At 39.9% G+C, this 15,081-nt stretch overlaps 2 protein-coding genes across 2 annotated transcripts; one reads left to right on the forward strand and one right to left on the reverse strand.

Moving 5' to 3' along the window:
• Positions 1–1,893: 1,893 nt before the first annotated feature.
• On the forward strand, positions 1,894–8,676 carry LOC101755743 (THO complex subunit 3). Its single transcript, XM_004956451.2, has 11 exons — positions 1,894–2,098; positions 2,905–3,000; positions 3,436–3,565; positions 3,910–3,998; positions 4,463–4,531; positions 4,911–4,968; positions 5,126–5,225; positions 7,064–7,150; positions 7,773–7,851; positions 7,936–8,068; positions 8,307–8,676. Exons 1-11 carry the CDS (start codon positions 1,973–1,975, stop codon positions 8,342–8,344), a joined length of 1,005 nt encoding a protein of 334 aa, XP_004956508.1. The 5' UTR covers positions 1,894–1,972; the 3' UTR covers positions 8,345–8,676.
• A 687-nt stretch (positions 8,677–9,363) lies between these two features.
• On the reverse strand, positions 9,364–14,998 carry LOC101756416. Its single transcript, XM_004956453.2, has 3 exons — positions 14,656–14,998; positions 13,118–13,210; positions 9,364–11,006 (listed from the first exon to the last, which is right to left on the reverse strand). Exons 1-3 carry the CDS (start codon positions 14,797–14,799, stop codon positions 9,657–9,659), a joined length of 1,587 nt encoding a protein of 528 aa, XP_004956510.1. The 5' UTR covers positions 14,800–14,998; the 3' UTR covers positions 9,364–9,656.
• Positions 14,999–15,081: the final 83 nt, after the last annotated feature.

Raw genomic sequence — 15,081 nt, forward strand, 5'->3', positions numbered from 1 at the left:
GCCAGAAATCAAGGGACTACATAATGTGGCTCGTAAGTGCCATTTTGGTTTTGTACGCACTGATTATGCCTTTGCTGTTTGCTGATTTGCTCATGTTACATCAACTTACATGTTATAATAATGTACATTTAAGTTATCTGAAAGGTGATTTGTGGTCATCAGAACTTTGTATATTCTAGCTTCTTACGGTCGTCTGCTCAAAAGGAATTGTACATCTAGCATACTCAAGTGTTTTTACTTTAGAATTCTCATTTCAAACCATATGTGATGGTATTGGCAATGTAAGGATTCTACTTACTATTCAAAATAGTTCATTTCTTTAGAATTATTAAACCCGTGTGATCCAAAGATGCTGTAGTTTGTTTGGGACATCTTTTATATAATAGATTTATTTGTATATTATACGTATTTAATATCATAAATAATAAGTTTATTTTTATTATATATTTTTAAAATCCGTGCGTGTCGCACTCGCACGGGTACCTCCACTAGTGTTGAGAAAGGAAAGCACGAAAGAAAGAAGCTATAGCTCGTTGTTGGTCATACCGTATTACTCGTACCATGATTAGTACGCATGGGCTATAATTAAAATTAAAAACAGCAGCCCAATAAAAGTGTAGACAACCCAACAGAGAATAACGGTCGCTGCTCGCGTCATCTCAGATCGGATCAGCAGGCTACAGCACGCATGCTTCTCGATGTCCCGGCATCCAACGGATCGACGTCCCCATAAGCGTACCAGACCTCGACCCAAGGAGCGTCCCAGCGTGAACCCGTTCCTCGATCGGGACGCTCGAACCCGGTACACGGGACGCCGGTGAAACTGATTGGAACATTAGATTTCCCTTTATTGAGTTCATGATCGTGTAATCTCATTTGAATTTTTTATTTAGATTAGGAGGGGAGCTCCTCTAGTCCTCTATAGGATTTCTAAAACAAGGGCAAAGACAATTATGAGCTCAAACTTGTATATGTAGTACTAAAATCTATTTATCCCTTTTGTCCGCATAGCATCCTAAACTTTTCTTATCTGAGCTCAACCTTCCCCTTCCATCTATTAAGATGGTTCAGTTTACTCCCTAACGAGATATGAGAGATGGTAGATGCGATCAATTCTATACATCAACAGTACATATGCCGACACTCACAAATGCACGCACACTCAATCTTATAAATACATGCACGCAACCATAGCCCTATTAGCACCTCCGAAAAACTAAGCCGAACTTGGAGATGCTGATCCATATGCCGATCCATCGCGGCAAGTATTTTTTGATCTGCCTGCCATCTTCGTGTGTGTTGTCTCTAGCCTGCAACTGAAAGAATAGCGTCAGTTAAATCCTGAATCAAATCTAGAAAAAAAGCGAGCACAAGTGTGATTCAAGAACTCGAATCCTGATGGGAAGGTTACACCACAAAAACCTTACCATCTAAGCTACGCTCAATTCACATTCATTTGCATTTCTTGATGATCCATTAAGCTGCCACGTGTACTCCTCCTAACATACACAAAAGGTACTTTGTCCCCTGATCCAAGAGTTGGAATCAATGCAACCAGAATTGCAAGTACAGTATATCCACACACACACAAAGTGCTACCCATTTAGAAAAAAATCAGCAACAATTTTTTATTTATTGTAATACTCTCCCACCTCATATAAGTTGTATGGTTGACTTGCTCTCCTCATTTGATTTGAGATATCTATCTATTACAACACGAATTACCTGCTCCAACCCTCCGCACCTTCGGACACAGAACAAGATAAATAGAGAAGGATATATAGGTTTTCGTCCACCCATCCCATCCCATTCCATCCTTACGTCCAGTCCGTGCAGGCGGCTCTGCTTAAAGTTGCCCAAGGTCCCAATGTAGCCCAGCCCATCAGGCCCAGATCAAATCCACCAGGATCGCCTACCCGAGAACAAGCAAGACGGACTGACGGGGAGAGAGAGAGGGAGAGAGAGAGGGAGGATGGAGGGCAAAGAAGAGGAGCGGAAGGGCAGCGGTGGCGCCGCCGCCGCCGCCGGCGGCGTCTCGACCCCCGGGGCGAACCTGAAGGACCTCGTTTCGAGGGAATACTACGGCCACAAGAAGAAGGTAAGCCCTCTCCACGCCCTCACAATATAGCGAAAAAGAGAAGCCATCGGAATTTCTTCGTGAGCCCCTAAAACCCAAAATCTCGCAAGAAGAAAGGAATCCAAGTTCCAACCTTTTGCATCTTCCGGTTCCAGTTCGTAGGGTGAGGCCCTAAAGCCAAGCATAATGAGGAACAAAGATGCGAAATTTGCAATCCTTGGGTCCTCCAGTTTGATTTCTAGTAAGGATCTAAGTGGGATCATGGTGGCTCTATCCGGGTTTCGGTTTGTGCGGCGTATTGTTTCTCTTATCCTTGGACATAATGAAGAAGGTGTGACGATATTTGAGCGGAAATTAGGCTCGCCCTTCTACTTAGAAACTCGAGTTATAATGTTAGGGCTTGCTGAATAAAAATTAAGATGTTTGCTGCAGCCAAACGTGCTTGCGAAGGAGTTTGGCTGTAATATTTGTTATTCCCTCTCTTTTGGTTGAACTCTGTTGCAGTAAAGGAGCAGGAGTTGCTCAAATGTTCATTTCTTGTGCTTGTCTAGCTTTCCAAAGCTTCAATGAGGAAAACTAGGAAGGGATAGCTTTTCCCTTCACAAGAAAAACATTCTGCAATAGGATTTCTTGGTTTGTTTCTTGCATTCTGTTGATTGTATTGCTAAATCGTCCCCATAATGATCTTCAAAGAAAAACTCTACCCTAGTACTTGACACTACAAAGTTTAGCTGTATTTGTGGTTTTTCTTTTCTTGCTCTTTGTTCTGCATTTCATTGGTAATCTTATCAGTGTGAATATTTAATATTCTGGTATTTTGTTACTAGGTGCACTCTGTAGCATGGAACTGCCTAGGCACAAAGCTTGCTTCAGGATCGATTGATCATACTGCACGTGTTTGGAGCATTGATCCTCATGGCCATGTAACCTTTCATCACCACCAATTTTTTTTTTTTACAGAATGGGGGTACCCCTTTTTGTTGCCATACTGTCCAGTGTCCCTCTTTTTATTATGAGTCATATTGATAAATTTAAAAGATTTGCATTATTCTGATATTTCCCATCTCATCAAACCGACAGAAAGTTTTGACCTTAACCTTAAGAAATGGTAGCATGAAGATTCTCTATTCACATATTCATGTCGATTTATGGTGTAATATGCCCAAGAGGGGTGAATGCTACTACCTTTTACAATGCTATGTTTTAAAATTTGAGAACTGCATAAATTTTATCATCATTCTTAAGAATGACTTACTTTTCTTTATTTGTACAACGGAGTGGAATTTCATCTTAAGTTTCTATACCATCAAAATTTCCTAACTGCTATCTGTGCTGAATCAATGAATTTTATTGCACAGTCGAAGGTTAAAGATATTGAACTGAAAGGCCACACAGATAGTGTAGATCAGCTATGCTGGGATCCAAATCATCCTGATACAGTTGCTACTGCAGCTGCTGACAAGTCTATTCGTCTTTGGGATGCTCGAAGTAAGCAGTTCACTTCATCCTTGATGGTGCTAGAATGCACAGTTTTGTTCAGCACTGCTAATGCATTGCATTACTATCTTAAAGCGGTGAAATCTATTTTTGAATTTGTTCTTTCCTATTGTCCACAATAAACATGATGTGGGAAAATCTCTTATGTAAAAAATTTATGCGAAAGCTATGTAGTAAATTTAATGCATTGTGTTACTTGATATCTGGCTTAGGATGATACATTGTACTTTCTGTTCCCTTGTTATGATGGTTTCGTTGTGGTGGATGTTTACCTGTCATTCATATTATGATGTTCTGATCCTGCTTTCCTCGCACTTCTTTGTGTTTTTTTTCAGGTGGAAAATGTCAAGTTATTGAACTGAGTGGAGAAAACATCAACATCACATATAAACATGATGGTACTCAGATAGCTGTTGGAAACAAGGTTCACATGTTGCCTAATTCTTTCTCGTAACGCCAGTATTGGCACACATTTTATAAGAAAACTGAATTAAATTAATCTGCTTATGCTATAACAAAAGATGGGTTGTTCTATTGTCACTTTTTTTTTGAGTTTTAATACAAAATGTTGCTGTATTGCAATTTTTTTCTGTTTCTGCAAGTGCTGCATTTTGTGATGCTGAATCCTGCACCAGTGCCATTGCAATATAAAATGGAACTATGCACCTGAAGAAATACATGTATGCATTTTAATCCTGCAATTAGATGTAATCATGACATGTTTTGCTTTTTATGGATATTCATAAGTTTCCTGAGAATGTGAATGATTTAAGATACTTGTGAAAATCACACATTGTTTTAGGAAGATTGTTCACTCTTATGTGTTTACAAATTTCTAGTTTTATTATCAAATTATATGTCTATTGTAACAGCTGTTGTAATGTGTAGGAGGATGAACTGACGATTTTGGATGTTCGGTCATTAAAAGTTGTTAAAAAACACAAGGCTAATTACGAGGTAAATTTTACTTGAAGTTTGAATATGTGAAACATTTTCTATCAATTCTTTGTTTGATCGAACTGTTCTTTTTGGATGAGCATGCACACATACTTGTCAGAAGATACAAAGTTACAAACTGAGCAGCCTGAGCATGTGCGCTTATCTGAGACAGACAATTTGATATATGAATATTTAAATGAGTACCACTGTATGAATTTTATCAAAAGTGGAATTTACATAGTTTGTTTAATTTATACATTACTGATTTATGTACCTTTTGGAGCTTTGTTTTTTCGATCTCATGCAATTCACAATTTGTTTATTTTGCAATGTGTTACCATGGATAAATTGTTGCTTTAGTCATTTAACATTTCTAAATTACATTGCTTTCCTCAAGGTGAATGAGATTGCATGGAATAAAGCTGGAGATCTATTCTTCATCACTACTGGGCTAGGTAGGATACTAAGCTGCTTTTTCCTTAACTCTGCATCAGTAAGATCACATTAATACTGAATAAATAAAACTGTTTAGTTACATATTGGCAGATTTCATGTGCTACTAAATCATATCAGTTGATGTTGATGTTTCCAAATGGTTTGTTGTTCATGCAGGACACATTGAGGTGGTTAAGGATCTTGAGTTTTTGAAGCCCTGCAAATTGAATGCTCATACAGCAGGGTGTTATTGCATTGCAATGGATCCCCTTGATAGGTATTTTTTTTTCGAGGATCTTCATTTATTTCTTACTATCCACGTGATATGCCTACCACATGTCTCTAATCTATTCAACTTATAATCTGGCTATTAATATAATAATTTGGAAACAGTCCGTTTTACTCCCCTCACCTATTTACTTTGTCCACTTAACCCCCTAAGCAAAATTTAGGATCACTTTACTCCCCCGAACTATTTCACAATCTACCCCCGAATTAGATTTCTCTTTTTTGTTTCGTCACGTACAAGTCGAGTTTTAATTTCAGATTTTGCCAATTGGATTATAACACGATGCTCTACGTTAGAAAAATACATTAGCAATTTTTCATGATTACTTTTTGTACATTTTTGTATATCTAAGATCAATTTCGTATTGAATATTCCTAACCTATGAAAATAACCATGAAAAATTCTTAGTATAGTTTTTTAACATAAGGCATCATGTTTTGTATCTGCTCGCAAAATTTGAACTCAAAATTCAGCTCATACACGGAGAAACAAAAAAGAGAAATCTAATTAGGGGGTAGATTGGACCACATGAAATAGTTCAGGAGAGTAAAGTGAGCCTAAATTTTGTCCAGGGGGTTAAGCGGACAAAGCGGGGAGTAAATGGACCTTTTCCTAATAATTTTTGGGAAAAACTGTATTTTTCATCCCTTAAGAGCATCTCCAACGGTCTCCCTTTCCCCAATCCAACTACCGTATTGGGAGGGTTGATAAGAAAATAGTGCTCCAACAGTCTCCATTTACCTTTCCCTTTTTCCCAATAATTATTGGGACAACCCAATAATTCATCCCAACTCTCCCTAAATAAAGGAGGAGTTGTGACTCTCCCAATACGGTAGTTGGATTGGGATGAGATTATTGGGAGAATGCAAAAGCAACTCTCCTAATAACGGTGAAAGTGATATTGGGATATCCCTATTAACTAGTTATTGGGAAACATTTATTGGGGGACTGCTGGAGATGCTCTAAGTATTGCAAAAGTGTGGCATTCATCCCTCATGTTTCATTTGGTGCAAGTCAACCCCTTAACTAACTAAACTGATGCATTTATCATCCCCACGTTTAACAATAGCTTGTTAATCACCGCCTAGCCATGTCTTATGTTGAGTCCATCGCTATAACAGTTTGGTGTGAATTGGTTCCGTTAATTTTCCCTAAAAAATTTTATGGGTAGCGAGTTTAGAGAATTTACTGAAATTTTTGTGGATTTTATATTTTTGACTCATTACATCGCTAAGCAGTGATTAATCAGATGATTATGTGGCATAAACTGTCATTAGATGGCACTAAACCATTGTTAAGTCGAGGTGGGGGTGATTAGTGCACCGATATAATTAGTTAATGGATCGATTTGCACCAATTAAAGCATGAGGGCTGAATGTCACAGTTTTAAAATACTTAGGGGATGAAAAATAAACTTTTTGCTAATTTTTGAAATTGTATATTGTAGCTTCATCTTTAGATAAAAGAGCAACCTTGGAGTGATTGATTGATTTGCTAGGATATTGCCAGGCCTGTGTACAATGATGATTTCAGAATTTACGTAGAGAAGGTGCAAATTAGCATGCTAGTGGGGCCTAGATTCTTTGTCTATGCTAGATAAGACTATCTGGTATCCCAGGTCCTGTATGGCAGCCTTATATTTGTTGTTACTTTCCAGTTTAGCCATCTCTGTGATGGTATTGAACTACTTAACTTATAAAGTGACTATGTCTAGCAAGTTTTGATCTACAAGGATATGGAAATAAGCGTCAAGCATTTGTGTAGCTGCCAGAGTTTTTGCACCCAGTTCTTTTGCTGATGACAGTTACAAATTGTTCTGATGCTAGGTACTTCGCTGTTGGAAGTGCAGATTCACTTGTCAGTCTTTGGAATGTCAAAGAGTTGCTATGCATTAGAACCTTCACAAAACTTGAGTATGTTCTCCTTCAGCTTACCTTTGCAATATAGCATGGCATCATAGCAGTAGTTTTGATTGATTTTATAATCCTGTGCATGACTTCTCAGTTGTCATTATTATTCGTTTGATGGAGTATTGTATTTATATAAATATTTGAGTTAGGATCTGAGAATTTTTTGTGGGAAAGCAGCGGCCCTGCCTATCCAAGATAATGGAAACTGAGAAATGGTGGAAAAGTGTGGCAATGGGGGTATTTTGGCATTGTATTCGCTTGGTCTTTAATGAAAATAGTTTTTTATTTTTGTGGGGATTAGGGGGGGGGGGGGGTGTTGAGTGAAGAAACTTTTGTGGGGGTTTATGGCTTGCGGTCTTGCATCAACTTCTGTAGTTTTTTTTACTGCAAACTACTATATCTATTTTCAGTTTTGATGAGCATACAAATATTTGTTTGTTTTGATGAAAATGGTGTTTTATTTTTCTGGGGATTAGGGGTGGGGTGTTGAGTGAAGAAACTTTTGTGGGGTTTACGGCTTGCGGTCTTGCATCAACTTCTGTAGTTTTTTTTACTGCAAACTACTATTATCTATTTTCAGTTTTGATGAGCTTACAAATATTTGTTTGTTTCTTTTTTTTCTTAGGTGGCCAGTAAGAACAGTTAGCTTCAATCATACTGGAGAATTCATTGCATATGCCAGTGAAGATCCTTTCATTGATATTGTGAGTGGTTCCGCGAAATACTTATAATTCAAGACTAATTGTAGCCAGAAGTATGGTTCCTTTAACATTTTCTCCTTCCATCAGGCGAATGTTGAGACTGGACGATCTGTTCATCAGATTCCTTGCAAAGCAGCTATGAACAGTGTTGAATGGAATCCTAAGTACAACCTCCTGGCCTATGCAGGAGATGACAAAAACAAATACCAAGCTGATGAAGGTATGGTTGCTGCAGTTCAATCTTCTAGTTTGGCCTGCAGAAATAAATGATACAAAGGTGTTAAAACTCCACCTGATAACAGCTGTATCTGTTTGGCGTCTTATTGTAGAGAATTATCTTGTTCCAAGGGTTTCTAGTACCATGTTATTACCGATATGCTCATGTTTCAGTTCATAAGACTTTTGTGGTGACAATCAAAAGTTTTTAATAAGCTTTTATATTTAAACTTTTTTTGCAGGTGTTTTCCGGATATTTGGCTTTGAAACACATAACTGATGCTGACTAGACTTCCATCATGTAGTTGTTGCAGATTTGCTTGGGATCTATTTACGTTGATACATTTTTTGGTGTTCAACGCAACTTCGATGCTAATTAATGTTATGCCAGCTTAAACTGAACATATTACTTCATTGTACCATAGGATACCGTATGTGACTATCATTTTGTTTTTGCCTAAATAACATTCATACTCCATCCTTTTCTTTATGTAGGACATCTTAGGATTTAAAACTAATCTTTGCAAGTTGACCAACATTAGTTAAATTGTATGCATGATTAGTATGTAAAAGTTGTGCCGATATATTTATATGTTGCATTCTTTAATATGATATTGGTTTTTTGTGACAATTGATATATATTTATTTTAAGAAAAATTAGTGGTCAAAGTTTGTTTCTAAAGGCATTTTCAAATGCTAATACTCCACAAAGAAAATGAGGGAGTACATATTATTCTTGGAAGTAGGTAAATAAGATACCCTGTTCACCGATTGCATCTTATGAGAATCCAACTGAAATGTATTTTGGTGATAATAAAATAAAATTATGCAAAGGTGTTAACCAAAGAGGGAAAAATTCAAGGAAGCCCTCTCAACATGTAAATATTGCAGTCTCAACAGGAGATAAACTTCATCTGTCAATGTGATGTTGGTTGAGCTGGTCGTGTTATGTTAAAGTCCACCTTGATTAGCTTCCTGTTTGCTGGGTCCTTCGAATTGAAATGAAGAAGGCACTTATCTTTGTACCCAGTTTACCCAAACATGATATCATAACCGTTAAAGAACAAGGAAATAAAAACAAAACGAGATTCTTGTTTATTTTAACTTGCAAGGATCAAAGTGTAAGCTGTAACTGAGTGGCATGGGTAAAACGTTGTGGCAAATAATTCATAGAAATTTTACAACGCAACCTGACTTGATGGTTGTTTCAAGTAGTATTTGCTGGAATTTGACTTTTTAACAAACACAAATGAAGAGAGAACACATGCTAATTAAATAATGCAAATACAATGGCAGTGCTTCTGAAGAACAACACTTCCAACTTCCTCACATTCATAATTATCAAAATCACTCAAAAAAACTACCATTTTCCATTTTCAGTATGGTCTGTTTCACATTCTGATTCATACAAACAGAATGTGTCAACAGAAAAAACTCTGCACACATTTCACGGAGACAAGACCATCTTACAGGGATTCAGATCCACAACAAAAAGAATACAAAAGCAGACACCACCCACAGATGCTTGCAGGAATTCAAAAAAAGAAACCAACAAGAATCATATTTCGCAGCTGATCACCAAGCTCTTTTACTCAGGCCCTGTACACATTGAAATGCTTCGCCCATCTCCGCGCCATGAAAGGGTCATGGTAATCCCGCCTCTCTGCACTGCAGCTCCTCCTCTCGCCACCGATGCTCAGTCCCATCTCCCTCACTCCACAGTACCGGCTGTCGCCTTTCTCTTCGAAACCAACGGCTGTTTCACCTGTCCTCAGCTGCTCCTCTCTTCCACCCTCCAGGTAACTGTAACCGACCAGTATGAAGCCACAGTCTGCCACAAGGTCGAGCGGGATCCTTCGCTCTTCACCACCTCTCAGCTCACCTAGCCTCACCATTCCCCCATGCTCCCCTATCCTCAGCTGGGTGTCACCTATCACACCGCCAAGCAACCGCGCTAGGAGTTCCTCAAACTCATGCATGATAAAGCCACTCTGCACCCCAAAACCGTGCCCAACATGAAACTGGTGAACTGGGATGTTGGAATGGTTCATGTCCACCCCAACACAGCTGCGGACTGGATGGTCAGATAAGTGAAGGATGCAGTTGCTTGGATTCTGATGTGCCCTGTCCTCCAATATCTTCAGGCCTTTATGTATAGCACCTACAGGATCAGTTCCGCCAACACAACAGAGGTGTTCAATGACCTGCAATGCTATTCTTTTTCCATGCGATGTCATCCGACGCAAGGGGAAGGCACGGGTTGCGGTGGTAGCATTTGTGACAATGGCTAACCGGTCGATTGCCCTCATGGAGAAGACAACAAGTGCCATTGCCTGCTTCAAGAGCCTTAGATGTGGTCCATTAGGACTGGCAACCAGGACCAAGTCCATGGCTGGCTGCGGAGCAAGACTGACAGAGAGGTAAGCACGCCTTTGCCCGCTTGGTGAAGCTATCTGTGGTGGTGAAAGCATGGAGGAGCTGCTGTATTGGCAGTGCTGTCGAAGTGGCAACATACGTCCGCAGGGATAATGCCCGAGGACATGATGATGAGCTGCCACTGGAGCTGGGATAAGGGCAAAGCGAAGACATGGGTCCACATGCTCAGTCGAAGTGTAAGGCTCAACCGGGTCATCATCATTGTAGCGGGCAGCACGAATGGAGGACCTTCTGTTAACACGGGATGATGCGATGTTGTCATCAAGGATGCGAAGGATTGGATCCGACTGGTTGTGCAGCAATGGTGGAATCTTCAGGTCACGTGGCAGCTCAGACCATTGTGCACGGCAGATAGGGCAGGTGATATTGCCATGCCGGATGTTGGAGGCGATGCATAGGAAGTGGAAAGAGTGGGAGCATTGAGCTGTGAAGATTGCTGGCCTCTCAACATTGTCAACATCACTGCTGCTGGTGCTGAGGAGCTCCAAACAAATTGCACATAGATTCTGAAATTAAAAGCACAGCATATTGCAATTGTGATCAGAATACACATGACAATAATTAGAAAGTAAACCGCATGTCCATGAAAGACCACAAATAAATAAGTGCAAAAACTTAGGATTAATCTAAAATAATAAAATTCTCATTCTAGAGCAAGTCACTTGATTGTGCGCACTTCATTTAATGCATCATTTAGCTCTATGGCCTACTTCCATAACCTCCAAAACTAACCAGCCCTGAACACTCATCCGAGATGACTAATTACATTGATGGAGATGCTGACAGGGCAATATAGGGCAATTGTACCGTTCATTGCAAGCTGGCATATGTTGAAATAAATAGGACTGCTCATCACAAAAAAAAACTTTGCCAAAATCCAAATCGCTGGTTAACTCAGGCACATCTTGTCCTAGGAGCATTTGTTTGGATCAAATTTTAGCTTCAACATTAATTGCGTAATGCCATTACAACCAAGCTGGCGAAGGGATGTACTTTTTTTTTTTGAAAATTGGAAGAGATGTACTTTGCAAGAACATAGATCAATAAATGTCCTTTCCTATATTAAATTATAGAATTTGTTTCGCAAAATGTTAGTATTAAATCCCAAAAGGTCTACCAAATTGAAATGATAATGCTTTTTCAAATAATTAAAAAAAGATACTAGTTTTTTTGGTCAAGATATCCCCTGCCGATCACTGTGGCTGACATGACAAGGTGCTCATAAATGACTGCTCTCACTTTTATGTACCATTAGGGAGACAAGCATCATCACATATGTGAGACAACATAAAAGAGTAGCTAAAAAGTACCACGACACCATATTACCAAATTTTTGAAACTTTAAAGGCAAACACAATTATATGAGCCACTATTACTATTAGATGTAATGTGGATGATCATAAGACTTATGTGCACTAAATGAATGTATGCAGCCTTTTTATATACCTGTGAATTGCAACTGTCATCCTTTCAAACCATAAAACAGAGCCAGAGAATGAAGATAGAAACTACAGATGCCTCGATCATTAATAATTGAAAGATTGTTACCATATTTTGTATGTTTTGTCAGCCTTAATCCTCAACATAATCACCTCAAAGGTTATTTCCTTTCAAAAAATAGCTTGTCTTGGAGACTGGAGACAACAAACTTCACTCCTGAGCATTCTAGAGGGGGGCTTAGAGCAGTGGCGGAGCCAGAAAAAAAGTATAGGTGGGGCGGCTTCTAGTGAGAAACTAAATCAGATAGCATATGCACCAATTCACACAGCACTTATGCAATCGCTGGTAATATAGAAAAAAATAGATGAGTAACACAAGTGAAATTTTAATATGTTACCTCAAATTTGAAGGAAAAATTTGTAGTAATTGCACCATACATTACAACATACAAAAAAAATTGAAACCTGTAGATCGTGTAGAGATCAATTGACGAGTGATAATAAAAGGATGATATGCATTCTCAAAAAAAAAAGGATGATATGCCTCGAATATCATGCATTCCTGCTACACGGCGTGCAAAATATCAGCTAGCCCCCGGCCGGTGCAGAATGCAGATACAGGTAGATAGAGAGGCTTCAAAAAGCAATGCTTCGGTGTTTGTGTTTCCCTTAGAACAACATCAGGCGCGGCCGGAGGGTCGTCTTCTTCTCACGCAAGCAGCTTGCTCTTTCTCGTCTGCAAGCCATGGTGCCCGAGATGCCCAGCTCGTGGCCAATGGAGAAAGGAGGGTTGTGAGACGTGAATGACGGTAGCTGGGGCGGCCGCCCCACCCCGCCGATAGGGTGGCTCCGCCCCTGGCTTAGAGTGAAGCTCACAACGTTGAGATATTCTAAACACCACTTACCACCAATTTGCCTTTTAGTTTGTCACAGCTGCCACAACTAATCAGTTTGTCTCTTGTTATATAAACCATTAGCTTGTCTCTTGCTATCTTCATCATTCTCAGGAAAGCATGATCCTGATCTCTTCACTACTTCATTAGTTAGAGAAAAGATTTTTTTTAATTAAAAAGTTCCATTATTGAGATTGCCAAAAGAACAGTTTTGTGGTCCAAATAAAAAATCGTACATTTTGGGAAAAAAGAAAAAGGGGATGCAAGTGGACATATAGCTGGTACCTTGTCAGCCACTCTGGTGCTGGTGGGTTCCTCCATCTTTTGCTGCTCTCCATCACTGCCGTCTGCAGGCGCATTCAGTGCCGAGCATGAGATCTGCATATATCACAACCCACAAGGTGTTATGGAGTAGGATACACATGTACGCTGCAATGCAGCTGCATTCAAGATACTGTTCAGATTGCTTGGACAATAAATACGAGAAACAAGGGGGGAAAAAGAAAGGCCAGGTTGTCCTGTTCTACATTTGTGTACTTTCACATACTATTTATGTATCAATGATATCAAGGACACATGTGAGTTCAAAATGAAATTCTAGACACACATATAACCACCATATGGTCATTCCTTACAGTGCTGAAACATTTGCACTGCTGACTGCTAACAGCCAATTTTTACTGGATAACATGTTGGTCTACAGTCCCAAGGAAACTGAATGTTGCGAAAGAAAGGAAGAAAAGAATGCACATTTTTAAAGAAAAGAAGGGGAAATTTCTAGGGAACACAAACTGGTCTCATAAAAATATGTGGCCTATGCAGAGCAACTTGCAACAATCTCCGGTCCTCAAATAAGGGAAAAAGGTATCAACAGTACCCAAGACAATGAGTGGCCGCTCACATGAACGATAACGGATTCTGAATGCTACTTATGCAGATTTTTCAACCTTATTTAGATGGCTGGATCAGGAGTCAAAATTTGACGAAAATAAGATGACCGTAAACATGGTATGGTTGGACGATGATCAAATTTCAAATTTAGTCCTAACATTTCTCCCAGTACAAGATAAGATGATGAGAGAGCCAGAGCAATAATTCCCTTTAATGGATGAATAGTACAAAGAACTGCAAACCAGCTAGGTTGACAATCGACTACTAGTAATTTTATTTTAGTAAGGGGCCCTAAGAATAAAATAAAGGCAAAAGGATTGTGCAAGTCCAAAAAACCAAAGTGGCCTGAGCTTGTTAAAATCCAAATCCAGTCACTATTTGCATTTTCTTTACAGTAAAGAAAACACCAAAACCAACCAGGAAGGCATTTGGAGCACTCTTTCTGTTGGATGGGATGAAATCTAAAAGAGGCAAGAGGCAGAAGAACTTCTGCTTTCGATGGAAGAACGCCGCAACAACTACACCTAAAAATGACGGGGTGCAAAAAAACAAAATGCAGTTGAGAAAGGGCTGAAAGGGACAGAGGAAAATGAGCAAGAAACTAGAAGCCAGAATAGGACAGGAGGCAGATGCATTGATTTTGCGGGTGGAAAATCAAAATTAACTCCATCCAATAAAATGGAGCCCTGAATTTTCTTTTAAATACAACTGCATTTAACTAGGAACTTGCACAAATAGACATAGAATCTTGTTTTCTTGAAGATAAAACAACGGGAACCACGAAAACAGAGCAAGTCTGATGAGATTGTGAACAATGCAGCAAAAATGAGCGATTTCTTGGACCCTTTTTCCTCCTAGAAACAGCTGCCTTCAAAGCCCTTAAATCCTCGGAAGCAAGAGGATAGGAAATGGAGAAAGAGAATAGCGCATACAGTTTTGGAAGAAGGCGGGGAGGGAGCGGTGGCGTAGGAGAAGAACGAGGCGCAGGAGAGGCCGATCCGCTTGGCCGCCGCCCTTCGCCACCGCGCGAGCGTCCCCTCGGCGGCGCCGTCGCCGCCGGCGCATCCCCCCACCATTGCTCCCTCTCTCGCTCCTCCCCTTCCCACTCAGCTGCCTACACCACCATAATCTCTTTCTCACTCCACTCTGCTCATCTCTCTCCTCCCTCTGATCTTGCTTGCTGTTGTCCCAGACTCACCAAGCTGGAGGTGTAAACGCTACCCTCTGGCAGCCTTCTGGGCTTTGTACAAGGAGCAAGGTGTGCACGAAAGAAAGATGCCCGCGCGCCGCGTTCCCACCTCCAGCTTGGTGAGTCAGGGATACGGGCAAGCATGATCAGAGGGAGGAGAGAGCATGGG

This window comes from Setaria italica, chromosome II (assembly GCF_000263155.2).
Source record: "Setaria italica strain Yugu1 chromosome II, Setaria_italica_v2.0, whole genome shotgun sequence".
Classification (NCBI taxonomy): Eukaryota; Viridiplantae; Streptophyta; class Magnoliopsida; order Poales; family Poaceae; genus Setaria; species Setaria italica.

What these genes read in the sequence shown, in the direction of transcription:
- LOC101755743 (XM_004956451.2), top strand. Translation starts at nt 1,973, where the DNA reads ATGGAGGGCAAAGAAGAGGAGCGGAAGGGCAGCGGTGGCGCCGCCGCC. An exon ending in AGATAGCTGTTGGAAACAAG is followed by an intron (nt 3,999 to 4,462) that starts GTTCACATGTTG and finishes TGTAATGTGTAG; the next exon opens with GAGGATGAACTGACGATTTT. An exon ending in GCAATGGATCCCCTTGATAG is followed by an intron (nt 5,226 to 7,063) that starts GTATTTTTTTTT and finishes TTCTGATGCTAG; the next exon opens with GTACTTCGCTGTTGGAAGTG.
- LOC101756416 (XM_004956453.2), bottom strand. Translation starts at nt 14,799, where the DNA reads ATGGTGGGGGGATGCGCCGGCGGCGACGGCGCCGCCGAGGGGACGCTC. An exon ending in CCCCGCCTTCTTCCAAAACT is followed by an intron (nt 13,211 to 14,655) that starts GTATGCGCTATT and finishes TGATATATGCAG; the next exon opens with ATCTCATGCTCGGCACTGAA. An exon ending in GCACCAGAGTGGCTGACAAG is followed by an intron (nt 11,007 to 13,117) that starts GTACCAGCTATA and finishes TTTTAATTTCAG; the next exon opens with AATCTATGTGCAATTTGTTT.